At 42.1% G+C, this 26,216-nt stretch overlaps 3 protein-coding genes and 1 long non-coding RNA gene across 7 annotated transcripts in view; 2 read left to right on the forward strand and 2 right to left on the reverse strand.

Annotated features, from left to right (window-relative positions):
- LOC128021978 (E3 ubiquitin-protein ligase TRIM39-like) overlaps nucleotides 1–26,216 on the reverse strand; it is a 244,745-nt gene that overhangs the window by 97,030 nt on the left and 121,499 nt on the right. The window lies entirely within an intron of this gene.
- Nucleotides 1–26,216, forward strand: part of LOC128021975 (E3 ubiquitin-protein ligase TRIM39-like) — a 74,910-nt gene that overhangs the window by 33,316 nt on the left and 15,378 nt on the right. The window contains exon 1 of one of the 2 annotated variants that reach the window (XM_052609143.1): nucleotides 7,387–7,426. The exons of the other annotated variant lie outside the window; for it this stretch is intronic. The gene's annotated coding sequence lies outside the window, so the exon portion shown is untranslated. Of the gene's footprint in view, nucleotides 1–7,386; nucleotides 7,427–26,216 lie in introns of those variants that run through there. 2 annotated transcript variants of the gene reach the window in all.
- LOC128021993 (E3 ubiquitin-protein ligase TRIM39-like) lies at nucleotides 7,995–14,850 on the forward strand. The gene is made up of 7 exons (XM_052609193.1): nucleotides 7,995–8,073; nucleotides 8,859–9,412; nucleotides 13,115–13,210; nucleotides 13,572–13,805; nucleotides 13,885–14,023; nucleotides 14,116–14,151; nucleotides 14,288–14,850. The coding sequence occupies exons 1-7, from the start codon at nucleotides 8,010–8,012 to the stop codon at nucleotides 14,833–14,835; spliced, it is 1,671 nt and encodes a 556-aa protein (XP_052465153.1). The 5' UTR covers nucleotides 7,995–8,009; the 3' UTR covers nucleotides 14,836–14,850.
- On the reverse strand, nucleotides 13,643–25,774 carry LOC128022005 (uncharacterized). The gene is made up of 2 exons (XR_008185840.1): nucleotides 25,416–25,774; nucleotides 13,643–13,906 (listed from the first exon to the last, which is right to left on the reverse strand). It is a non-coding gene; the product is annotated as an uncharacterized LOC128022005 (long non-coding RNA).

Raw genomic sequence — 26,216 nt, forward strand, 5'->3', positions numbered from 1 at the left:
GCCGATACCTGTGTCACTGGCATCGGTGTCCAGGATCATTTCACCATGGTCCAGAGGATAGCCTAAGACAGGGGCTGTGATGAGGAGGTGCTTGAGCGTGTTGAAGGCGGCTTGGTGTTCAGCGTGCCACTGAAAGTGTGCATTCTTCTTCGTCAGGTTATGTAACGGCTCGGCAATGGAAGCAAAGTCTTTCACAAACCTGCGATAATAGGAAGCGAGGCCAATGAATTGTCTGACCTCTTGGACTGATGTGGGAGTGGGCCAAGATTGGACCTTGTTGACTTTATTGGGGTCAGTGGCCACACCGTGCTCAGACACAATATGACCTAGATAGACAACTTGGCGGCGGAACAGGCAGCATTTGGCTGGTTTCAGTTTAAGATTCGCCTGTTTAAGTCTCTGGAACACTTGGCTCAGTCGCTGCAGCATCTCAAGCACATTCTTGGCGAGCACGATGATGTCGTCAAGGTAGACGAGGCAGGTCTCCCACTGCATGCCGGCAAGGACGCGGTCCATTAGGCGTTGGAACGTCGCCGGGGCGTTACATAAGCCGAAAGGCATAACTTTCCATTCGAATAGTCCATTGAACTGCAGAGGGGCTAGCTGGAAAGTCTGCCGCTGTGGAGACACTGGACGAAGGCAGAGCTTCAGCTGGCTGGAGGAGGCCTGCGATGGCACCTTCTTTAATAGTCACAGCCTTGTTGCCAGGGTTAAAGAGGCGTAATGGAACGATGTTGGTGGGCTGTGCATTGACTAAGGCTCTGGCAATGAGTACTTTGTGCTTTTCAACGAAGCCTTTTGTGGGGCTAAGCATCATGTCTCCCTGAGCTTCCCTGCAAAAGTGCACGTTGCCCTTGACTAGGTACTCTTGCCCCGCTTCAACCACAACAGTTCTGGCTACTCTTACAGCGTGTGACTTTGGAACAGTTTCTGGATGGAAGTAGGGCACTTCTTCTCCAAACAGAATTATGCGGTGCTTACCGAAATCAAGGCAGGCCTCAGCTTGGGTTAGGAAAGGATGGCCAAGCAGCACCTCATCACCCTCTATATCCGCTACAAGGAAGTCCACTTCAACTTGACGGTTGTTGATACTGACCGGTATCTTAGCCTCAACGAGCACTGGCACGTCTCCTGGTCCCACCCCAAGCAAAGTCTCTACGGTGGATGACTGAAGCGGTGGTCTCACGTCTTGGTGAATGTCGTTGTATTGGTGAAGGGGCAGCACGCTCCTCCGCGCTCCGCTGTCCAGGACTGCACATACCTCCAGCTCAGATAGGCGCATGTGAATGTTCATTTCATGATTCTGGCTTTTAAGGTGAAACACAGTGGCAAGCGGGCTTTCTTTGGCAGTGTTTGCAAGGAAAGTCTTTGTATTTCTTTGAGGGGACGGGCAATGGCTCTGTTTGTGACCCCAACCATTACAGTTATAGCAGCGAATGTCACCCCTTTTAAAGTTCTTGTGCTGCTTTATTGTTTTAGAGGATGTGCGTGGGACAAAGTGATCGGGTGATGGGCTAACTGCAGAGGTAGTGAGAGTCATAGTCTCATTTTTGTCTCTTTCTCTGACAACAGCTGCCCGGGGCCTGCGTTCAGTAAGGTTGCGGGCCCCTGGCTGCATGATGCTGGTGACATAGGAAGCAGCTCTCTTGGTAGTGTCATGACGGTGGGCTATCTCGTAAGCTTTAGCTAGTGTAGCTGGACGTTTCTCTAACAGTCTTTGAACTAGCTCTGCATCACCCAGGCCGTTTGTGAAAACTTCAACAGCTATAGCGTCTTGCTCAGCCTCTGACCAATCACCATAAGCTATAGCTACTTTTCCATAAATGTCATCTCTAAACACATGAAGCGCCTCGCCAGATTTACGCACTCTTTGCCTCAGCTCTACTGCTACAGATCTGCATGATCTGAAGAAGGGCCATAAGCAGTCTTGAGTTCCTCCAGCAGGCGGCGGTAGTCCCATTTGGATGAACAAGGGTTTCTGTGGACGATGGCGCCTGCAGCTCCAGTGAGGCAAAATTTCAGCTGAATGGCCATTGTTTTGACTGACCAGTGATTTGCCTCTGTGCAGCTCTCAAACCTGTGCAGAAACTCTCTCCACGGTGTGCTGCCGTCGTACTGGCCGGGACGTAGAGTGGGGACTCTCTCTTTGGGGTTATAGTCTTCATCACTGTCCGACAGAGGAGGCTGACGGGATGCAGAGCGGCTCTTACGTGTTTGAGATGAGGGACAGGGCTGGCACAATGGGAAATGTCCATGTTTTACAGCCATGTCAGGATTAATAAAAGAGCAGGGCATGGGAAGTGTACTGGCTTCAGGTTTGGATATAGCTGGCGTGCTTTGTACAAAACTTCCCATGTGAGCATTGGCAAAAGGATTTGTGACTTCATAGTGCCCCTTAAATGGCATGTCTGGAGCGGGGTATGTGAAAATGTGACTGTCTGGCCTCCTCACGGAGCCATGGCTTTGACTGTTGCCTCTGCAAAAGGGATTTGTGGGCGAAAAATGGGCGGGGCTGTCGAATGGCGCGAACAGATCTTCTCCATTAGTAAGCGTGTTAGTGCAACTTTCATCACACAGGAATGGGTTATAATGTTCATGTTTCCTCTCCGCCTTGCGTTCATAAGCTTTCACAGTACCTTGACTGTTATCCTCAACATTGGTTAGCGACATGAACGGGTTTGAGTAGTTGGTTTCCCGTCCGTAAACATCGGAGGGATAGCGAGCGGCCGCCATTTTGTATTAGCTTAGCCGCGGCGCTATTACACTGGTATTAGTTACTCGGCTTTACTTTTTATTGCCCTTTTATTTTCAATGCTCACCAGTCTTTTAATAACGTGAATGTCCCTTCGTGGTCGCCAGTGTTAACCTTTCCTGTTTCTGTTTCCTAACCGTGGTTGGGAGACACAGGGGAGATCCGTCTTCTCCAGGGCCGGAAGTTCTCCTCCCGGGGTTAACTCCCTAAACTTCACACTGCTTAGTGCGATGGTAGCATATAAAAACAAAGAGGCCGTCTTGCCGAAGAGTTTAGGTGCTTTATTTTGCTGGCCGCACTGAGATACGCTGCACACAGCTAACTACCTGCACCGGTCACCGTATCAGCCTCACACACACACCCGCTGCTTCGCGGGGATCAGACAGGAGCGAGGGGCGCGCCTCGGACACGCGCACTCACTCACTCTCATTCACACAAACACACTGAGCTGTACTAAACTAAACACATTAAAGACACATCCCACAACACTGCTTTTCTCAATCACAGTGAGGAACAGGGAGAAGACAACAGACAGCAGCTCTTTCAGACAAACGGGTAAGAAAACAGGGAGGGGTACAGAAATGTTCAAAAATGTTTGATCATCAGATTATTATACATCTTTAAAAGTATGCTGTGATTTTTTTATGAGTTTTATTTAATGAGGATTACTCAATTAAAAATATTCAAATGTATTTCAATATATATATATATATATATATATATATATATATATATTAAGAATCGATTGTATGCTGTGTGGTTTAATAATTTGTTCGTTTTTTAGTGTTTTAGTTGTATGTCTTAATGGTTTTGTTCTTATATTTGTTCTTATATATTCTTAAAATTTTACATAATACCGCTCCGCCTCCTTTCAATTCATTCATAATCCAAATAGCAGCAGTCATAATACCAGAAGCACCACACGTGGCGACCTAGTAATCCCACTAAGAAAAAGTGCATTTGGTCAATTATCATTTTCTTTTACTGCAATACATAACTGGAACTCATTGCCCATTACAATTAAAAACATACATATGTATTCGACTTTTACTGCACACCTTAAAAATTGGCTAACCGACAATTACACCTGCACACATTAATATGCTAGATGTGATGTGCGCACTAGATGTGACATGATCATGCTTCTGCCACTTGATCTTTGCTGACTGTCTCAATGCTATGTCTTATATGTGCTTCAATGTGGCCTTTGCATGATTATCTTTGGTGTCAATTTTCTCTAGTTTATTGCTTGACCTGCTTTTATGTCTTTGTAATTTGTGCCTGCTTGTCTGTTTCAATTTTGTAACACCTTGTTTGTTTGTCTAAGCTCTTGCTTAAGCCTTGTATTAATTGCAATGTATTTATTGATGTATGCCAATTAATAACTGGCTGGGGACTACAGCTGGAAATTAGCCGTAGAGGCTAAAGCTGCTCTTTTGATTAAAAGAGGTTGTCCACATTACTATAAACCAATAAAGTAAAGTAAAGTAAAGTAAAGTTATATGAGATGATTCAGATCCAATGTGAAAGTAGCAGCAGATTAAACCAATCAAAAGAAGGACAGGATAACATCTGATCAGGTAATGACATACAAACACTAATGAAAAGTTCATTCTGTCAATAAAACTGGCTAAAACTGTAATATGTGTACATCACAGTGAGGGACAGGGTGAGGACAATAGTCAAACAGCAGTTTCAGATGAGCAAGTAAGAATAAAACATTTCTGATAGGGAACAGTTTTTGATATGACAAACTAAATGTACAATTTTCTTTACTGTACACAATATACTAGGGAGCTATTTGGTGTGTAACAGTGTTGTAACGTCCGTTTCAGAATGTACCTAATGTTAGAGACAAACTGAGCACAGAAAACAGAGACAGAAAAGATTCAGAAATCATCACTTGCTTAACTTGCACATCCTGATCCCAAGTTTATAAAAGTACAGACGAGAGCAAACTATGCAAAATTCTCTTGACTGGGTGAATCAGTGAGGAAATCTGAGAAAAAAAAAAAAAAGCTTCTCTGTCAAACATGATGGACAGTACGACACCAAGCTGTAACATCTGTTCTCAAGCATTATGATTCTGTGCTCACTTCCTTAGAGGAGATGTCAAACATGCCAATGGCTTGCACCAACAATGTCTCAAAGGCCAGATCTTACTGGGTCTTGTGTTGGCAGGAGCTGTGACTGGAGAATTGAAGTGTTTGAATGCTTCTCTCCAAAGAAAGACACAGACTATCTCTGGCATGAAAGCTGCCATTTCTTGTGTTCAGTCTGTCTTGAAAGACAAAAGAGATGAAGATGCCTTTCAAAGTGTTTTTGAGCAAACAAATGTTATTGTGGATTCTCTAAATCTAGAGCCTATCAAAGTTCCAGAACCAAGGCGACTTTCTAAGCGTTTTAGCACAGATGCAAGCACCTACAAGCCAAAAACTGCAACAGAGTATAACAGAGTTGAGTTTTAACAGGTGCTTGATGTGGTTTTCATCAGGAAGATCTGCTGATCTTACAGAAACTAGAGGACACTCTGCTCACTGGACAAACTGATTCAGTGTGTTGTGAGTATCCTGAGATCAACAGCCAGTTGCTTGCAGTTCAGTTACCAATGTTTAGGCATAACTACCAATTTGGATCCAGTATGGAGGCAGCAAACATTCTTAAAGGTTGGTCAGTGGAAGTCCGTGGCCTTTTCAGTGAAGTGGAAACTCTGGTCAGATTGCTTCTGGTTGTGTGTTAGGAATCAAGAAAAACTAAGACAGCATTTAGTAATTTAGTAATTGAAACAATTGGGAAATCTTTAGGATAAGCAATGCACATGGATTATATAAAACTATACTATCAGTACATCATAGTGAAATGAAATTGTTAATGACAAGTCTATTCAGTGACTAACATGGAGTGTCCAAATATATTCACAGTTACAATTAAAAAAAAATAATACAGAGATAATATATGCAAATTTTAATCGGAGCACATATGATTTCAATATACATGTTGCCCCTTGGTAATATTATTAGAAAATACGGAATTAGCTTCCACTGTTATGCTGATGATACTCAGCTATATATCTCAACTAGACCTGATGAAACTTCCCAATTATCTAAGCTAACAGAGTGTGTTAAAAATGTAAAAATAATGTTCTCCAATTAAATTCGGGTAAGACAGAGATACTAATTATTGGACCAAAAAACACTACACAGAATCTTGTAGATTACAATCTGCAACTAGACGGATGTACTGTTACTTCCTCTACAGTCAGAAATCTGGGTGTTACATTAGACAGCAATTTGTCTTTTGAAAATCATGTTTCCAATGTTACAAAAACTGCATTCTTCCATCTTAGAAACATTGCCAAGCTACGAAACATGTTATCTGTTTCTGATGCAGAAAAGCTAGTTCATGCATTCATTGGTTGTCCTGCTTCGTCATTAAACAAGCTACAGGTAGTCCAAAATGCAGCAGCTAGAGTCCTTACCTTGTCAAGAAAATATGATCATATTTTACCCCAATTTTACAGTCTCTGCACTGGCCACCTATTAAGTTCCGTATCAGTTACAAATTATCATTACTTACCTATAAGGCCCTAAATGGTTTAGCTCCTGCGTACCTAACTAGCCTTCTACCACGCTACAACCCATCACGCACCCTAAGGTCACAAAACGCTGGACTTTTGGTAGTTCCTAGGATAGCAAAGTCCACTAAAGGAGGTAGAGCTTTCTCACATTTGGCTCCCAAACTCTGGAATATCCTTCCTGATAATGTTCGGGGTTCAGACACACTCTCTCTGTTTAAATCTAGATTAAAAACACATCTCTTTCGCCAAGCATTTGAATAATGTATCTTTTAAATTGTGAGTGTAGTTGCATCTGATTAAAGGTGCATTTTTTTTCATTAGCTTGAGTTAAACTAATTTTACTTTGTTGGATCAGCAGCTATGCTAATGATGTCTCTATTTTGTTTCTATGTTTCGCCACGGGATTTACACAAGCTCCAGTCTGGATCCAGAACACCTGAGAAGAGATGATGCTGACCCTCAGAGGACCTCAGATGATGCTAACCTTGAATCAACAAACAGAACTAACAATTATTGCTAAATGTGTGACTGCATCATATAATAACTTAATTAATAATATTGATAGTTCATCGTCTAGCTGACTATGTCTTGTATTATTATTTTTATTTTTTCTAAAATCCTGTCAAATGTGCACAAACTACTAGCTACTACTAAATATTGTAGAAACATAATTTTCTGTAAAGTTGCTTTGTAACGATTTGTTTTGTAAAAAGTGCTATACAAATAAACTTGAAAAGGTACTGTTATCATGATCATTACCACCTTAAAGCCTTCCTTTGGGAAAAATAGGACAATCCAAATTATTATTAATGTACTTATTCACATGGACGCTTATCCACACGTACGTTATCCAGACGCAAAGTTACGCCATTTAAATATTTATTTGGTGGTGAAAAGCACGCTAATTCTGACCCATTTGGCTTTCCATAGAATACACCCTGAGCAGCTCTGACATCACTGTAGTTCATTCAAAGACCCTGAGAAAGTGAAACTAACTTGATCAACAACATGGAAGCCTGAAAATATCAAACTCTTAAAAAAAAAAACAGAATACTGAGTCATTCAGAGACCCTTGTGAACACATCTGATACTCACAGGTGAGTGATAGAAATATAAGAGAGATTGTCCTGAACAGGTTTCTAATGGCAGTGGTCTGGTTTAGTAGGGTTTATGTCAGACTGGAATGAGTTGAACAGAAGCAGGTTTAAGCGTGTCAAATACTCAGATAATTTAGTTGTTTACTGCACTGAAATGATATCAAAATTATATTAACAGTATGTCATTAGATCGAACAAAGTTTGGTGTTTCTGTCATTTTGTCACGCAACATAAAGACAAACAAATAAAACAGGAAGTAAATGACCTGCAGACAAACTGGACACAAACCTGCTTCACTGCAGCTGAAAATCACTTTTACATTACACAATAACTTATGATCATATCATATATTTTGTGGAAAGATTAATCAAATTTTTGATAAGGAGATTCATATGTTTGTTGGAAAATATAAAGCTTGTTCTTTGTACTTTGTACAGCAGGTCATAGTTCAGATTACTCCGTAAGTTTACGGGTCTCTCACTTTGTTTCAAACGAATGATTGTGTTTCCATCACTATCAGTTCTCACATTTTAACCAGTTAAACTATCATTTTTCTTTAAAAGGCTTTAAGAGGGAAAGAACAATGGCAGAATCTTCACTAACCGCAATAAAAACCAGGAGATGGAGTAAAGACCATGATCCTCCATGTAAGACAATAACCCAGAAAAATTCAATTCAATTCAATTCAATTCAAGTTTATTTGTATAGCGCTTTTTACAAAACAAATTGTTACAAAGCAACTTTACAGAAAATTATGTTTCTACAATATTTAGTAGTAGCTAGTAGTTTGTGCACATTTGACAGGATTTTAGAAAAATTTAAAATAATAATACAAGACGTAGTCAGCTAGACGATGAACTATCAATATTATTAATTAAGTTATTATATGATGCAGTCACACATTTAGCAATAATTGTTAGTTCTGTTTGTTGATTCAGGGTTAGCATCATCTGGGGTCCTCTGAGGGTCAGCATCATCTCTTCTCAGGTGTTCTGGATCCAGACTGGAGCTTGTGTAAATCCTAGTTACCACGGGATGTAAATCCCGTGGCGAAACATAGAAAAAAAAAAACACTTTGACTTTGATTTTTATTTTATAATATTGAATATGTAGAGTTCAGAAATGTAAAGCAGATCAAATAATTTCAGTTAATAATTATTGAATAATTATTGTACATTTATTTAGTTATATATTTATTTATTTAAGTGGTTATGTAATGAGCTTCACATTTAGGTTCTGATTTGCTTGTCTAGGTTCATTTTACAATAATAACCAGCTGACTGTACATGATCTCTTTATATTTGAGTTTCTTCAGCACTCTTTGTCTCTAAACACTCTTTACATTCAACCAGCTTCATGAGGTGCATCATGGGATTCTTCATAAACAGTATTGAAGGAGTTCACACTAATCCTAAATAATGTCTCTTTCCAGCAATGTCATCCTCCATGAGTTCACTGTCTGAGGAGATTCAGTGCTCTGTATGTCTGGATGTGTTCACTGATCCAGTCTCGACTCCATGTGGACACAACTTCTGCAAGATCTGTCTGAATAAGTGCTGGGACAACAGCCAGACCTGCAGCTGTCCATACTGTAAAGAAACATTCAAGCAAAGACCTGATCTCAAGATTAATACCACACTCCGAGAGCTCATAGATCACTATAAGAAGAAAAGTCCTGAGGAAACAACTGAAGTTCTGTGTGACATCTGTGAGGAAAGAAAGCTGAAAGCGCTGAAGTCGTGTCTGGTGTGTCAGAGCTCTTACTGTGAAACTCACCTGGAGCCTCATTTGAGAGTGACAGGTTTGAAGAAACACAAACTGATGGATCCTGTGAGTAATCTGGAGAACTATATATGTCAGAAACACGAGAGACCTCTGGATCTGTTCTGTAGAGATGATCAGACATGTGTGTGTTCATTCTGCACCGAGACAGACCACAAGAACCACAACACTGTTCCTATAGAAGAGGAGAGTCAAGAGAAGAAGGTAGACGTTATTATTCTTTTAAAGGACTGATATCAAGTTCAAGTTCAAGTCTGCTTTATTGTCAATTCTTCCACATGTACAGTACATACATACAGAGAATCGAAATTGCGTTACTCTCAGACCCCCGGTGCACACACATAACATTAACATTAAAGCCTAAAAATCTAGATCAAAATATAAAATGTAGATACAACTATAAAATAAGGGAATGTTAAAAAAGACATAATAAAATTAAAAATAAAGTTAAATAAAGCAGCGCAAGGCAAAAGGCAGATAGAGTGCAAATCAATTAAGTGAACAACACTGCAGATAAAAGGTTTTTTAGTGCAAAAACAAAAGCTTATTAAGTCTGACTAAAGTGACAAAGGGCTCAAGAGCAGTTATTTTATTTAACTGACTGATGAGTTAGTGGAATGATGTCAGTTCCATGGAGAATAAGGTAGTGAGCAGACCAATGCTGCACAAAGTGACTGGTGCATTTCATCGTATATTAGTGTGTGTGTGTGTGTGTGTGGGGGGGGGGGGGGGGTTCATAGTTCAGTGGTGCCTGGGGCAGAAGAGGGGAGGGGGGGAAAGTTCGGGAGCGAGTTCAGCTTCCTGACAGCCTGGTGGATGAAGCTGTCCTTCAGTCTGCTGGTCCTGGCCTGGAGACTATGCAGTCTCCTCCCTGATGGCAGCAGGCTGAAGGCGCTGTGAGATGGGTGGGTGGGATCACCTGTGATGCAGAGGGCTTTGATAGTGAGAAGGGTTCCTTAAATGTGCTGGAGGGAGGGGAGAGAGACACCAATGATCTTCTCAGCTGCTCTCACTATGCGTTGCAGAGTCTTTCGGCAGGACGCATTGCAGGTGCCAAACCACACAGTGATGCAGCTCGACAGGATGCTCTCGATGGTGCCTCTGTAGTGGGGAAGTCGTGGCCTAATGGTTAGAGGGTTGGACTCCCAATCGAAGGATTGTGAGTTCTAGTCTCAGGCCGGACGGAATTGTGGGTGGGGGTAGTGCATGAGCAGTTCTCTCTCCACCTTCAATACCACGACTTAGGTGCCCTTGAGCAAGGCATCGAACCCCCAACTGCTCCCCGGGCGCCGCAGCATAAATGGCTGCCCACTGCTCCGGGTGTGTGCTCACAGTGTGTGTGTGTGTGTTCACTGCTCTGTGTGTGTGCATTTCGGATGGGTTAAATGCAGAGCACAAATTCTGAGTATGGGTCACCATGCTTGGCTGAATGTCACTTCACTGTAGAAGATGTACATGATGGGGGGCGGGGCTCTGGCTCTTCTCAGTTTGCGGAGGAAGTAGAGACGCTGTTGTGATTTCTTGGCCAGTGCTGCTGTGTTTTCAGTCCAGGAGAGGTCCTCTGTGATGTGCACACCCAGGAACTTGGTGCTGCTCACTCTCTCCTCAGTCGCACCATTGATGGTCAGAGGAACATGCTGAGTGTGTGCTCTCCTGAAGTCAACAACAATCTCCTTCATCTTCTCCATGTTCAGAGAGAGATTGTTGTCACTGCACCACCCGGTCATCTTCTCCATGTTCAGAGAGAGATTGTTGTCACTGCACCACCCGGCCAGGCAGCTCACCTCGCTCCTGTAGTTTGTCTCATCTTTGTTGCTAATGAGACCCACCACAGTTGTGTCATCCGCAAACTTAATAAAGAGGTTGGAGTTGTGTGATGTTGTGCAGTCATGGGTCAGCAGAGTGAAGAGGAGGGGGCTCAGCACACATCCTTGGGGGGCCCCAGTGTTCAGTGTGATGGTGCTGGATGTGTTGCTGCTGACCCGTACTGCCTGAGGTCTTCCAGTCAGAAAGTCCAACAGCCAGTTGCACAGCGAAGTGTTGAGCCCCAGTTGGATCTGTTTGTAAATAAGCTGTTGAGGGATGATTGTGTTGAAGTCAATGAACAGCATTCTGACATATGAGTCCTTTTTGTCCAGATGTGTGAGTGCTGAGTGGAGGGTAGTGGAGATGGCATCATCGGTCGAGCGGTTGGACCGATATCCAACTGGAAGGGGTCCAGGGAGGGGGGGAGGGCAGACTTGATGTGGTGCATGACTAGCCATTCAAAGCACTTCATGAGGATGGGGTTAAGTGCAACAGGAGGGTAGTCATTGAAGCAGGATGGAGATGGCTTCTTCGGAACTGGAATGATGGTTGTAGTTTTGAAGCATGTGGGAACAACAGCCTGACTTGAGATGTTGAAAATGTCTGTGAAGACATCAGTGAGTCTGCTGCACAGTCTCTCAGTACACGCCCAGGGATGTTGTCAGGACCGGGAGCTTTGCGTGCGTTGATCCTGCTGAAGGATCTCCTCACGCTGTCTGAGGTCAGCGTCATCACCTGGTCGCCGGGAGGAGGTGGAGTCTTCTGTGCAGTGGTGCTGTTTTGTTGCTCAAAGCGAGCGAAGAAGGTGTTCAGCTCATTTAGCAGAGAGATGTTGTTGTCACAGGTCTGTGGTGGTGGTTTGTAGTCTGTAATAGTCTGTATCCCCTGCCACAGGTTCCTAGTGTCTCTGCTGTCGCTGAATTGATGGGCTATCCTCCTGGAGTGCTGTCTCTTAGCCTCTCTGATGCCGCGGGACAGGTTGGCCCTGGCTGTTCTCAGGCGCACCTCATCTCCAGCTCTGAAGGCAGCGTTCTGTGTCTTCAGAAGTCTGTGGACCTCCCCTGTCATCCACGGCTTCTGATTGGCCCGGACAGTGATGGTTTTTGTGACTGTTACATCATCAATACACTTTTTGATGTAAGCAGTGACAGTCTCTGAGTACTCCTGGAGGTCAGTGGTGTTATTTCATGTGGCAGCCTGCTTAAACATGTCCCAGTCAGTTGTGTTTGAGCAGTCTTGAAGAACCTGTGATGATCCTTCTGGCCACACTTGAATCAGTTTTTGAACTGGTTTGGCGACTTTAATGAGCGGTCTGTATGCAGGCATTAGCATGACAGTGATGTGGTCTGAGGATCCGAGATGGGGGAGGGGGGAAGGGCTTTGTAAGCTCCTCTCTGTGTGGTGTAAACAAAGTCCACAATGTTATTACCTCGTGTTGGAAAGTTAATGCCTCATTGATGTAAACACAAAGCCTGCCGCCGAGATGAGAGCTCTGTCCGCTCGATAGCACGTCAGCTGGTCGAGCTGAATAGCGCCGTCTGGAACGCTGTTGCTGAGCCATGTTTCCGTGAACACAAAAACGCAACAGTCTCTTACAGTCCTCTGAGTTGAGCGTTGTAATCGAATGTAGTCCAGTTTATTGTCCAACGAGCGTACGTTAGCCAGTACATTGGTGGGGATAGATGGCTTTTGTGGGTTAGCCGTTAGCGTAGTCCAGATACCTCCGCGTCGGGGTCGGTGATGGCGAAGGCCTCCGTAAAGGACCGGAAATCCGCAGCTGTTTCGCGTGCGTGGAGTTTAACTGTAAAAATGCGGCTCTGCTGACATCGAGCAGAAACTCGCGACTGTATGCGCGCTTACAGACAGGTAGACGCAATGACGATGTACAAAAACACTGCGACTCACAAGACATAAAACACAAAAACACCGTTCTGTCGGGACAGAGAGAATCCCACTGCTTGAGGACGCGCCACCATCTTGGTTTCTATTCATGAGGAATCAGATTTTATTTCATATTTTTTTTATAAAACATCATCATGAAAACATATTGTGAGTTTAATCTGTGTTATGATAAATGTGTCTGTGTTGTTCTCTCTATAGGCTGAACTGATGAAGACACAGAAAGACGTGCAGCTGATGATCCAGAACAGAATCAAGAAGATTCAATACATCAAACACTCAGCAGAAGTCAGAAAAGTGAGTTTAAAATAATAGAATTAAATAAGTGTAAATATTTATTGTTGCAAAAAACTTCAATGTTGATGAAAGATAGGGGCGAGATCTGGAAGACATAACAGTAACAAAATAAACAGTCAAACAAATGACAGATTACTATCACACTAAAATATACAGCAACAGCCAATAAAACAAGAACTAAAATGTCCAGGGCTTGTTCTGCTCTCGTCCAGGGTGCAGAGTGAAGTTTAAGACTTCATTTGAGGGATTCTGAAAACACATATAGCCTTTGTGTGTGTACAAAAATGTATGAGCAATAGTTACACAGATTCTTCTGTTAGCAAACACTGCTAATAATTTGTTGCCTGTCCTGGTTGAGCAGAGAAACACAGAGAAGGAGAAAGCAGTCCGTGTGGAGCTCTTCACTGATCTCATCCGCTCCATTGAGAGACATCAGACTGAACTGCTGGAGATGATGGAGGAGCAGCAGAAAGCAGCAGAGAAACAGGAGCAAGAGCTGATTGAAGAGCTGGAGCAGGAGATCACTGAGCTAAAGATGAGAAACACTGAGCTGGAGCAGCTCTCACACACTGAAGATCACCTTCACTTCCTACAGGTCAGTCAACATGATCTCTCTGATCAATCATAATGCAGGATATGACATGCTGAAGGATTTCTCCTCTCTCCTGCTGTAGATTCACTCATCCCTGTGTAGCTCTAGAAACAACAGGAACTGGCCTGAGATCAGTATGAAGACTCGTGAGAGTCTGGAGACTCTGAGGAGAGCTCTGACTCAACTGAAGGACACTATAGATGAGAAACTCACACTAACTGGTACATCAATACACACTGATCAGATAGAAACATGATAGTGTACTCTGTTCTTTAAATATAAGCTTAAGATCGGATTGTTTTCTTGTCATTAGTCTCTACAGAGCTGAAGTGGATGCAGCAGTATGCAGGTACAGTGTGCTGTCTGCACTACACTAGTTTACATTCATACACTCACTGCTTCATTACTGCACTACAATCTGATTAAACACGGGGTTAACTAAAAACATCAGCATCACAGAATATCTGTATTCTCTGTTTTCTCAGTGGATGTGACTCTGGATCCTGATACAGCTCATCCTGATCTCATTCTGTCTGATGATGGAAAACAAGTGAGAGATGGAGACATTGAGCAGAAACTCCCAGACAAACCAGAGAGATTTGATACATGTGTAAATGTCTTGGGACAGGAGGGATTCTCCTCAGGGAGATTTTATTTCGAGGTGCAGGTGAAGGGAAAGACTGATTGGGATTTAGGAGTGGCCAGAGAATCCATTAACAGGAAGGGAGAGATCACAGTGAGACCCAGTGATGGATACTGGACTGTGTGGCTGAGGAATGGAGATGAATATGAAGCCTGTGATGATCCTTCTGTCTCTCTGTCTCTGAGAGTGAAGCCGCAGCGGGTCGGTGTGTTTGTGGATTATGAGGAGGGTCTGGTCTCCTTTTATGATGTGGAGTCCAGCTCTCATATCTACTCTTTCACTGCTCAGTCTTTCACTGAAAAACTCTATCCATTTTTTAGCCCAGACATTAATCATGGAGGTAAAAACTCAAGTCCACTGATCATCACACCTGTCAGTTATAATAAATGAATTTACTCAATTATCCAATGCAAGATTAAAATAATGAATGCTATTATAAAAAATCTGTAAACATTATGTGCTGCTATTTTTTTGTCATTTGTTTTTCAGTTTTTTTAAATCTAAATGATTTTAATGTAAATATGCTTGTTCAGTAAACTTTTCATAAATATTTCTGACATTTTTCTCCCTGACAAAGTGAACTACTCTGCAGTACTCGATGGCGCCGCACATGGCTGCTTCAGTGCTTGGCTCTCCAGTGTTTGTGCTGTTTTTGTTCGCTTTTCCTGTTTTTTGTTTAACAAACACGATCAGTTTCACCAGGGATGAACTGCTGAACATTCGGCAGAACACACCACAAGATCTTTTACCGGATTTAAATTATTCAGACGTTTTACTGAACGTTGTTATCGGAGAAGCGGTGGCGCTGATCAAGCGCTTCAGGACGCGCAGACGGGGGAAGCGAGCAGGAGTGCTCGTCAGACTCAGGAAGCGCGGATTTCGAACGCAGTTGCCTAGCATCTATCTGGCAAATCTCCGCTCTCTACCCAACAAAACAGACGAACTCCTTCTGCTCTCTCGGACAAATAAGGATTTCTCTCACTCTGCTGCTCTGTGTTTCACGGAAACCCGGCTGAAACCTGGCCATACCGGACAGCGCGCTCCATCTGCCGGGCTTTCAGCTGTTCAGAGCGGATCGCGAATCAGAATTGACTGGGAAATCACGCGGCGGCGGGACATGCTTTTACATCAATGAACGGTGGTGTACAGATGTAACTGTGTTAAAGAAAATGTGCTGTCCTGATCTAGAAATGCAGTTTGTCAACTGCAAGCCGTTCTATTCTCCGCAGGAGTTTCATTCGTTCATTCTGGTCAGTGTTTACATCCCTCCGCAAGCGCATGTGAGCTCAGCTTTACAGAAACTCGCTGATCAGATCACAGACACAGAACAACAACACTCGGACTCTGCTTTAATCATTCTTGGGGACTTTAACAAAGCCAATCTCTCCCGTGAACTGCCAAAATACAGACAGGATGTTACATGTCCCACCAGAGACAGTAATATATTGGATCACTGTTACACCACAATAAAGGATGCATATCACTCCATAAGCAGCTTTGGGATGTTCTGATCACTGTCTGGTTCATCTTATACCGTCCTACAAGCAAAAACTTAAATCTGCTAAACCTGTAGTAAAGACTGTGAAGAGATGGACCAGCGAAACAGAGCAGGATTTACAATCTTGTTTTGACCTCACTGATTGGAGTGTTTTTGAAGCTGCTACCACCGATCTGGACGAACTCACAGAGACCGTAACATCCTATATTAGTTTCTGTGAGGATATATGCATTCCTACCAGGACTTATTTAACATTCAACAATGATAAGCCATGGTTTAGATTAAAAACTCAGATATCTTCGTCAGGCCAAAGAGGATGCCTACAGAAATGGGGACAGGGTCTTGTACAATCAGGCCAGGAACACACTGAACAAAGAGATCAGAGCTGCTAAAAAGACCTACGCTAAAAAGTTGGAAGTCCAGTTTACTTCCAACGACTCAACTTCAGTGTGGAGAGGTCTAAGAGCCATCACGAACTACAAGACACCATCCCCTTGCACTGAGGCTAATCAACGACTTGCTAACAACCTGAATGAGTTTTATTGCAGATTTGAAACCCCCAACACCCATTCTGACCATCTCCCTACACAACCATTAACACATCCTGCAATCCCACCCTCCACACATCTGTGAAGATGATGTGCGCCAGGTCTTCAAGAAGAACAAAAGAAGAAAAGCACCAGGCCCAGATGGTGTTACACCAGCCTGTCTGAAAATCTGTGCTGACCAGCTGCCCCCATCTTTTCACAGATCTTCAACAGATCCCTGGAGTTGTGTGAAGTGCCTTCCTGCTTCAAACGCTCCACCATCATCCCCATCCCAAAGAAACCCCAAGATAGCAGAACTTAACGACTACAGACCTGTGGCTCTAACGTCTGTCGTCATGAAGTCGTTTTAAAAACTGGTTCTGGCTTATCTGAAGGACATCACTGGACCCCCTGCAGTTTGCTTACCGAGCAAACAGGTCCGTGGATGATGCAATCAACATGGGACTTTATCCTGCAACATCTGGACAAAACAGGGATCCTATTTGTGGACTTTAGTTCGGCATTCAACACCATCATCCCAACAGCCCTTCAGACCAAACTGACCCAGCTCTCTGTTCCTAGCTCTATCTGTCAGTGGATCACCAGCTTTCTGACAGTCAGTGAGACTGGGGAAATTCACATTAAACAGCTGCTCCACCAACACTGGTGCCCCTCAGGGATGTGTTCTCTCCCCTCTGCTCTTCTCCCTGTACACCAACGACTGCACCTCTAAAGACCCCTCTGTCAAGCTCCTGAAGTTTGCAGACGACACCACACTCATCGGCCTCATCCAGGATGGTGATGAGTCTGCTTACAGACAAGAGGTCGAGCAGCTGTCTGTCTGGTGCAGTCTTAACAACCTGGAGCTGAACATGCTCAAAACAGTGGAGATGATCGTGGACTTTAGGAGAAACCCCCCTGCACTTTCCCCACTCACCATCATGAACAGCACTGTGACCACAGTGGAGTCATTCAGATTCCTGGGAACCACCATCTCTCAGGACCTGAAGTGGGACAATCACATTGACTCCATTGTTAAAAAGGCCCAGCAAAGGTTGTATTTCCTTCGCCAGCTGAGGAAGTTTAACTTGCCACAGGAGCTGCTGAAACAGTTCTTCTCAGCCGTCATTGAGTCTGTCCTCTGTACTTCAATAACTGTCTGGTTTGGTTCAGCAACAAAATCAGACATCAGAAGACTACAGAGAACTGTTCGGACTGCTGAAAGGATTATTGGTGCTCCCCTGCCCACCCTTCAAGAACTGTATACATCCAGAGTGAGGAAAAGGGCTCAGAAAATCACTCTGGATCCCTCACATCCAAGTCACCCCATCTTTGAACTTTTGCCATCTGGCCGGCGCCTCAGAGCCACAAACACCAGAACAGCAGGGCACAAAAACAGTTTCTTCCCCCAGGCAATCTACCTCATGAACCGTTAAATGTTCCCTACTTATGCTTATAAACTTGCAATATCCTCATATTTATTTGTTAACCCGTCATCCTAGAACATTACTGCATCTCACTCAATCCTATTCCATTATCATTTATAGCACAATTGTTTATACACTTATTTATTTGCCAATTTGTAAATCTCTCTCTCTTTTTTTTTTGTCTGTGTGTTGTTGTCTCTGTGTACTGGAAGCTTATGTCACTTAAACAAATTCCTTGTATGCATAAGCATACTTGGCAATAAAGCTCTTTCTGACTCTTCTGATTCTGAAATTGCCAAAAACACTAAATAATGTCTGTAGAACTGAGACATGAGACTGAACAGGGAAACTGAAATGAATTACGCCTGTATATATATATGCAGGGACATGCTTTTACATCAATGAACGGTGGTGTACAGATGTAACTGTGTTAAAGAAAATGTGCTGTCCTGATCTAGAAATGCAGTTTGTCAACTGCAAGCCGTTCTATTCTCCGCAGGAGTTTCATTCGTTCATTCTGGTCAGTGTTTACATCCCTCCGCAAGCGCATGTGAGCTCAGCTTTACAGAAACTCGCTGATCAGATCACAGACACAGAACAACAACACTCGGACTCTGCTTTAATCATTCTTGGGGACTTTAACAAAGCCAATCTCTCCCGTGAACTGCCAAAATACAGACAGGATGTTACATGTCCCACCAGAGACAGTAATATATTGGATCACTGTTACACCACAATAAAGGATGCATATCACTCCATAAGCAGCTTTGGGATGTTCTGATCACTGTCTGGTTCATCTTATACCGTCCTACAAGCAAAAACTTAAATCTGCTAAACCTGTAGTAAAGACTGTGAAGAGATGGACCAGCGAAACAGAGCAGGATTTACAATCTTGTTTTGACCTCACTGATTGGAGTGTTTTTGAAGCTGCTACCACCGATCTGGACGAACTCACAGAGACCGTAACATCCTATATTAGTTTCTGTGAGGATATATGCATTCCTACCAGGACTTATTTAACATTCAACAATGATAAGCCATGGTTTAGAGTAAAACTCAGATATATTCGTCAGGCCAAAGAGGATGCCTACAGAAATGGGGACAGGGTCTTGTACAATCAGGCCAGGAACACACTGAACAAAGAGATCAGAGCTGCTAAAAAGACCTACGCTAAAAAGTTGGAAGTCCAGTTTACTTCCAACGACTCAACTTCAGTGTGGAGAGGTCTAAGAGCCATCACGAACTACAAGACACCATCCCCTTGCACTGAGGCTAATCAACGACTTGCTAACCACCTGAATGAGTTTTATTGCAGATTTGAAACCCCCAACACCCATTCTGACCATCTCCCTACACAACCATTAACACATCCTGCAATCCCACCCTCCACACATCTGTGAAGATGATGTGCGCCAGGTCTTCAAGAAGAACAAAAGAAGAAAAGCACCAGGCCCAGATGGTGTTACACCAGCCTGTCTGAAAATCTGTGCTGACCAGCTGCCCCCATCTTTTCACAGATCTTCAACAGATCCCTGGAGTTGTGTGAAGTGCCTTCCTGCTTCAAACGCTCCACCATCATCCCCATCCCAAAGAAACCCCAAGATAGCAGAACTTAACGACTACAGACCTGTGGCTCTAACGTCTGTCGTCATGAAGTCGTTTTAAAAACTGGTTCTGGCTTATCTGAAGGACATCACTGGACCCCCTGCAGTTTGCTTACCGAGCAAACAGGTCCGTGGATGATGCAATCAACATGGGACTTTATCCTGCAACATCTGGACAAAACAGGGATCCTATTTGTGGACTTTAGTTCGGCATTCAACACCATCATCCCAACAGCCCTTCAGACCAAACTGACCCAGCTCTCTGTTCCTAGCTCTATCTGTCAGTGGATCACCAGCTTTCTGACAGTCAGTGAGACTGGGGAAATTCACATTAAACAGCTGCTCCACCAACACTGGTGCCCCTCAGGGATGTGTTCTCTCCCCTCTGCTCTTCTCCCTGTACACCAACGACTGCACCTCTAAAGACCCCTCTGTCAAGCTCCTGAAGTTTGCAGACGACACCACACTCATCGGCCTCATCCAGGATGGTGATGAGTCTGCTTACAGACAAGAGGTCGAGCAGCTGTCTGTCTGGTGCAGTCTTAACAACCTGGAGCTGAACATGCTCAAAACAGTGGAGATGATCGTGGACTTTAGGAGAAACCCCCCTGCACTTTCCCCACTCACCATCATGAACAGCACTGTGACCACAGTGGAGTCATTCAGATTCCTGGGAACCACCATCTCTCAGGACCTGAAGTGGGACAATCACATTGACTCCATTGTTAAAAAGGCCCAGCAAAGGTTGTATTTCCTTCGCCAGCTGAGGAAGTTTAACTTGCCACAGGAGCTGCTGAAACAGTTCTTCTCAGCCGTCATTGAGTCTGTCCTCTGTACTTCAATAACTGTCTGGTTTGGTTCAGCAACAAAATCAGACATCAGAAGACTACAGAGAACTGTTCGGACTGCTGAAAGGATTATTGGTGCTCCCCTGCCCACCCTTCAAGAACTGTATACATCCAGAGTGAGGAAAAGGGCTCAGAAAATCACTCTGGATCCCTCACATCCAAGTCACCCCATCTTTGAACTTTTGCCATCTGGCCGGCGCCTCAGAGCCACAAACACCAGAACAGCAGGGCACAAAAACAGTTTCTTCCCCCAGGCAATCTACCTCATGAACCGTTAAATGTTCCCTACTTATGCTTATAAACTTGCAATATCCTTATATTTATTTGTTAACCCGTCATCCTAGAACATTACTGCATCTCACTCAATCCTATTCCATTATCATTTATAGCACAATTGTTTATACACTTATTTATTTGCCAATTTGTAAATCTCTCTCTCTTTTTTTTTGTCTGTGTGTTGTTGTCTCTGTGTACTGGAAGCTTATGTCACTTAAACAAATTCCTTGTATGCATAAGCATACTTGGCAATAAAGCTCTTTCTGACTCTTCTGATTCTGAAATTGCCAAAAACACTAAATAATGTCTGTAGAACTGAGACATGAGACTGAACAGGGAAACTGAAATGAATTACGCCTGTATATATATATATATATATATATATATATATATATATATATATATATATATATATATTAGGGGTGTAACGATACGCGTATTCGTATTGAACCGCGGTACGCATTATGAACCGAACGGTTCATTGGACTAATTAATTATATTTGGAAAAAAAAATTTGTGAAATATAATATGCGTTCAACAAGGTAGCCCAACCCAAACGACTTAACAGGCAACACCCCTGACACCCCCGAAGAAGAAAAAAAAAAACACCAACTTATATGTTTATGTTAGGCTACTCAGTCAGGCGCTCGCTCACTCAGTACGCGCTGAGTGAGCGAGCAGTTCATGCACGGAACGCGGTGGCTATGGGATTAGAATCCCGCCAAATGTATTGCAGTCACAGAACGAAAAATAATAAGCATAAATAAAATATTTAAAAACACGTGTAAAATAATGATGCACAAAACCGAAAAAACAAATGCAATTTTTTAAAATAACAAACAGGGCAGTCATGGATTACACAAAACTGAAACATGAATTCAAAATTTTCCAAATTGCAAACAAAATCAGGTTTCCTGCTCATATGTTATTTTTTTGTGTGTTTGTGGTTTTTTCCCCTTTGCTCTTGTTTCCACGTTCTACGCTTGCATTTCTAAAAGTTGCAGTTTGAGTTTCATGTAAATCAGGGGAGGCTTCAGCGTCACCATTGGCCGCAAGTTCTAGATTGACAGCTGCGCCTCTAGCCAATCAGTTCTCAATCAGTCTAGCCAGGGAGTTGACGTCACTCCAATGCGACTCGTGGCTGCTGTGGCAGGTGTGTGAAGATGGATAACCAGCGTCAGCAGACAAATCCCAGATGATCTCAGGTGATTAGCCATAAATATTTTGTTAGTGGGTGACAGAAACATTCCCTTTGTGTATATTTTCTGCAAGCACTATGTAGTCCGAGTAGGCCGATATCCTGTTAACACGTGTCTTGTTAGTTTGGTTTATTTACCAATACTTTATATTTTAGGCAGTTGGGCTGCATGATAAATCACACGCAATATTTAATTTATCTTGTCAGTAAAGCCGGTTGTGTAATCAGCGGTAAATCTCCATCACCTGCGCGCTTTCACAAGGAGCATAACGTTCGACCTGAAGCAGCTGCTCAGAATGATCACTGTATGACATAAAGTAGCTACCACGCGAGCGATAAGAGAGCACACGGATCCAATGCATTCGGATTGCTCGCGCGGTACTTTGATGTAATACAGTGTTCAGGGTTGCCAACTCTCATGTATCTGGCGTGACACTCATGCTTGGACTTCAGCGTGAGATTGAAGTCAGATTCGTGAGAGTTGGCAACCATGCAGTGACCATTCTGTGCAGCTGCTTCAAGTCGAACGCTAATGCTGCTCCTTGTGAAAGCGCGCAGGTGATTGAGATTTACCGCTGATTACACAACCGGCTTTACAGACCAGATGCGCATTATATATCACACGAAGGGAATGTTTCTGTCACCCACTAACAAAATATTTAAGACCAAATACCTGAGATTGTCTGGGATTTGCCTGCTGACGCTGGTTATCCATCTTCACACTAGAGACTGACATTGATTGTAAACAAAATCACTATCACGGGATTGGGACAGGACGGGAAAAAATGTTGGTGGGACCTGGAATCGTAATAACACTTTGATCCCCAACTTTCTACACAAATATAGCCTACCTTTTAAATAAATAAAGTATAAACTATAGGCTTATATTTTAATTTTGAACTCAATTGTACTCGCTCTGTGTCTTTATGCTGTCCTCCTGTTTGCTCTGGTGTGGCTGATAAAGGAGAGATCGGTAACGACTGGTCTATGTGGTAATAGAATTGCCTACATCGGGCAGTACATCCAAAAGCCCACCTATCATTCATAGTCCTCAAATATAGCTTTTCATCGAAAAGATGTATGTAGTAATAACTTTATATGGCCATTCAATCTAATGTTGACCTACAGAAATGTGCGCTATTGAAGTTTGTGTGGCCACTGAACAGCAGGCCAGATGGAGTCACCAGTGCTCTCACTTGCTCTTAAAATGTGAACTTGAGCGAGAAACTCCATCTATGAAAAACAAATCTATAGAGAGTGCCACTCTCAGAGAGCAATGTCTATGCTCAAATGAAAAATAATAAAATAGAAAACGTGTGTGAAATGCACAATGTGCATTGTTTAAGACTGCTTTCAGTTCAATAAAATAACAAAATCCACTCCTGTGTCATCATCACCCTCTACTTCACACACACACAGCAGCCACAAGTCGCATTGGAGTGACGTCAACGACCCCTTGAACTGATTGGCTAGATGCGCAGCTGTCAATCTAGAACTTGTGGCCAATGGTGACTTTGAAGCCTCCCCTGATTTACATGAAACTCAAACTGCAACTTTTAGAAAAGCAAGCGCAGAACGTGGAAACAAAAGCAAAGGGGAAAAAAACACAAGCACACAAAAAAATAACATATGAGCAGGAAACTTGATTTTGTTTGAGATTTGGAAAATGTTGAATTCATGTTTCAGTTTTGTGCAATATAATTTAAAATGCGTTTACATTTTTGATTTACGCTTATTATTTTTCGATCCATGACTGTGCTTTTTGTTATTTAAAAAAAATTGCATTTGCTTTTCGCTTTTGTGCATTATTATTTTACACGTGTTTTTAAATATTTTATTTATGCTTATTATTTTTCGATCTGTGACTGCAATACATTTGGCGGGAAAATAATCCCATAGGTGGCCAATGCGTTTAACAGACCAGAAATAGAAGATCCTCCAATAACCAACAGGTCTGGTGTTTAGGTGCACTTTACCAATCGATCGGGGCATCCAAACAAGCACGGAAATCAAAATGGACTAGTACTATACTGTGTCGGAATTTCCTGAGCAGTACGATACAATTAACAGGCCTGCACGTTATTAGATAGAAGAACTGTTATAAATAGAACGTATGCACGGGCAGTTTTGAAAACTCCACCTACTTTGCTCTTGGCATGGTGCAGCGCAAATCGCATTGTATCTGAAGGGTAACGCTGAGCCCAGGGTGAAAAGACCCTTTAGCCATTTTGCAACGAGCCTTCAGCGTGTACTGAGTGAGCGAGCGCCTATAGTGGAAAACGCAGGTTTTAAGAAGATGCTTAATGTAATTGAGCCACGTTACAATATTCCTACACAAGCCCATTTCAGCCAGACCGTAATTCCTGCTTTGTTCCAAAAAACATAAGCCCTATAGAGACCCAATTGAGTAAAAACACACTCAATATAAAGAGTTATAGAGTTCCATATAAAAAGTTACATCTTTGTATTTGTTCATAACTACTACAACAATATAACATTTTAATTTTTTTTATAAGGAGCTGTTTTTGTTTTATACAGTATGCTGCTAAGAAAACACCATAGAAGATGGATAAAGAATAGCTCCATCATTGTTTAATGTATAAAAAAAAAAACATACTTTGTTAGTTTTAATAAATAAAACATTTTTTAAAAATCAAGGAAATTCATCTGCCAATTTTTTCTTTTTGCTGTATCTAAAACGTACCGAACCATACCGTGACACCAGTGAATCGTATCGAACCGAACCGTGAATTTTGTGAACCGTTACACCCCTAATATATATATATTTTTTTTCTTGACAAGTTTTGCTCGTCTGGCGCCCGAACAATTTAAATTGTTTACATTTATTAAATCAAATTTTATTTGGGGCAGCAACCGTTCAATTTTATTCTATAGCTTTTGTTTACCACATGTAAATCTGAAAATAATTAGGACATATCCTTTGCTAATGTTAGAATTATTTTTAATATGCCAATAAAACGTACAACAGATTTTCTCCAGATGTTTATCACTTCATTAAAATTATACAAAACAACAAATGTTTACCACGTATTTTACGCAACTGTGGGCTTGTTTTTTTATTAAGTCGTGTTAAAATAATCACTGGTCGTGGTTTTTTGGGTTATTTAAAAAAAAATCAAAATTCAAAAAAGCTTTCATTACAAATTTTAACAGAAATAAGTGGCCTCATTTTAAGGAAGAAACTTGGCAGTTCATTGTTGAGCTCAAAAAAAAAAAAAGAAATGTTACAGAGTTTTTAGTTTGACAGCATTTTCATACTAAACTAAATATTGTATAAAACATGCTAAACTCAAAAAAAAAAAAAAGTCATGGTATTGAAGGTGAAGAGAGAAACGTACATACACTCCCCCCACCCACAATTCCTGCCAGCCCGGGACTCGAACTCACAACCTTTCGATTGGGAGTCCGACTCTCTAACCATTAGCTCACAACTCCCCATAAATTAATGGTTGTGGAGTAATTAAATGCACAATGTCTATTACAGTAACACACAGTGTATGTAATGTGTGTGTGTGTGTGTGTGTGTGTACACTATATATATGTATACACACGTGCACAAACTCAGACTTACCTCATTTATCATATAAAGTCCAGCACAGCAGGATCATCATGTAACAGGTTCGGCAAAGCTAGGATTTCTCAGAAGATAATAAAAGAAAAAAAGAACAGAAAAACATTTCAGTTATTTCAATGTCAAATAAATAAATACTTACATCGTGTTTCTCTGTGAAGCCTTCGAGATTTTAAGAGAACTCATGTAAGTTATACTGGATGCTCTGAGGAGAGAAATTACTCAAAAAATTAGGCTAATATCTTACTAGATAACCTCAGTTACATGTAACATGAATGTGTAACTATTAAAAAAATTAAACAACAACAAATAGTTCAGAAAAGAAAAACAGTCATGCATTTTCTGCTTCCTGATGACAGCTGAACAATTATTTCTGGATAATTTAAACTTATTTGATTATGGAAATAAATCTAAATATTACTCTTGTACTGATTGTTATAATTAGCGTATTTTTAATCAAATTAATTTGTTGAGCCATATTTAGTTCAATAATATTTTTCATGTCTGATTTAAAGTTTCAGGGTAAAATATTCACCTTTAAATGATTTAACATTTCATTAAAACTATTTTTAGTTATTGCGTATTTAAGTTATACAACAAAATATATGTAATATCCAACAAAGGCAGATAAAAGCACAATCTGGAGAAAAAATAATAACTTTTACAATAACCCTTTTTAATAATTTGAGTTCCTCCAGGAACCTCTGGAGCTCTTTGAGTTCTCGTGTAATGAAGGAGTGACTCCAGAAGCTCAGAACTGGAAACAAAGTGCTTCAAACATCCAAAGAGTTCTTACATGAA

This window comes from Carassius gibelio, chromosome A11 (genome assembly GCF_023724105.1).
Source record: "Carassius gibelio isolate Cgi1373 ecotype wild population from Czech Republic chromosome A11, carGib1.2-hapl.c, whole genome shotgun sequence".
NCBI classification, from domain to species: Eukaryota; Metazoa; Chordata; class Actinopteri; order Cypriniformes; family Cyprinidae; genus Carassius; species Carassius gibelio.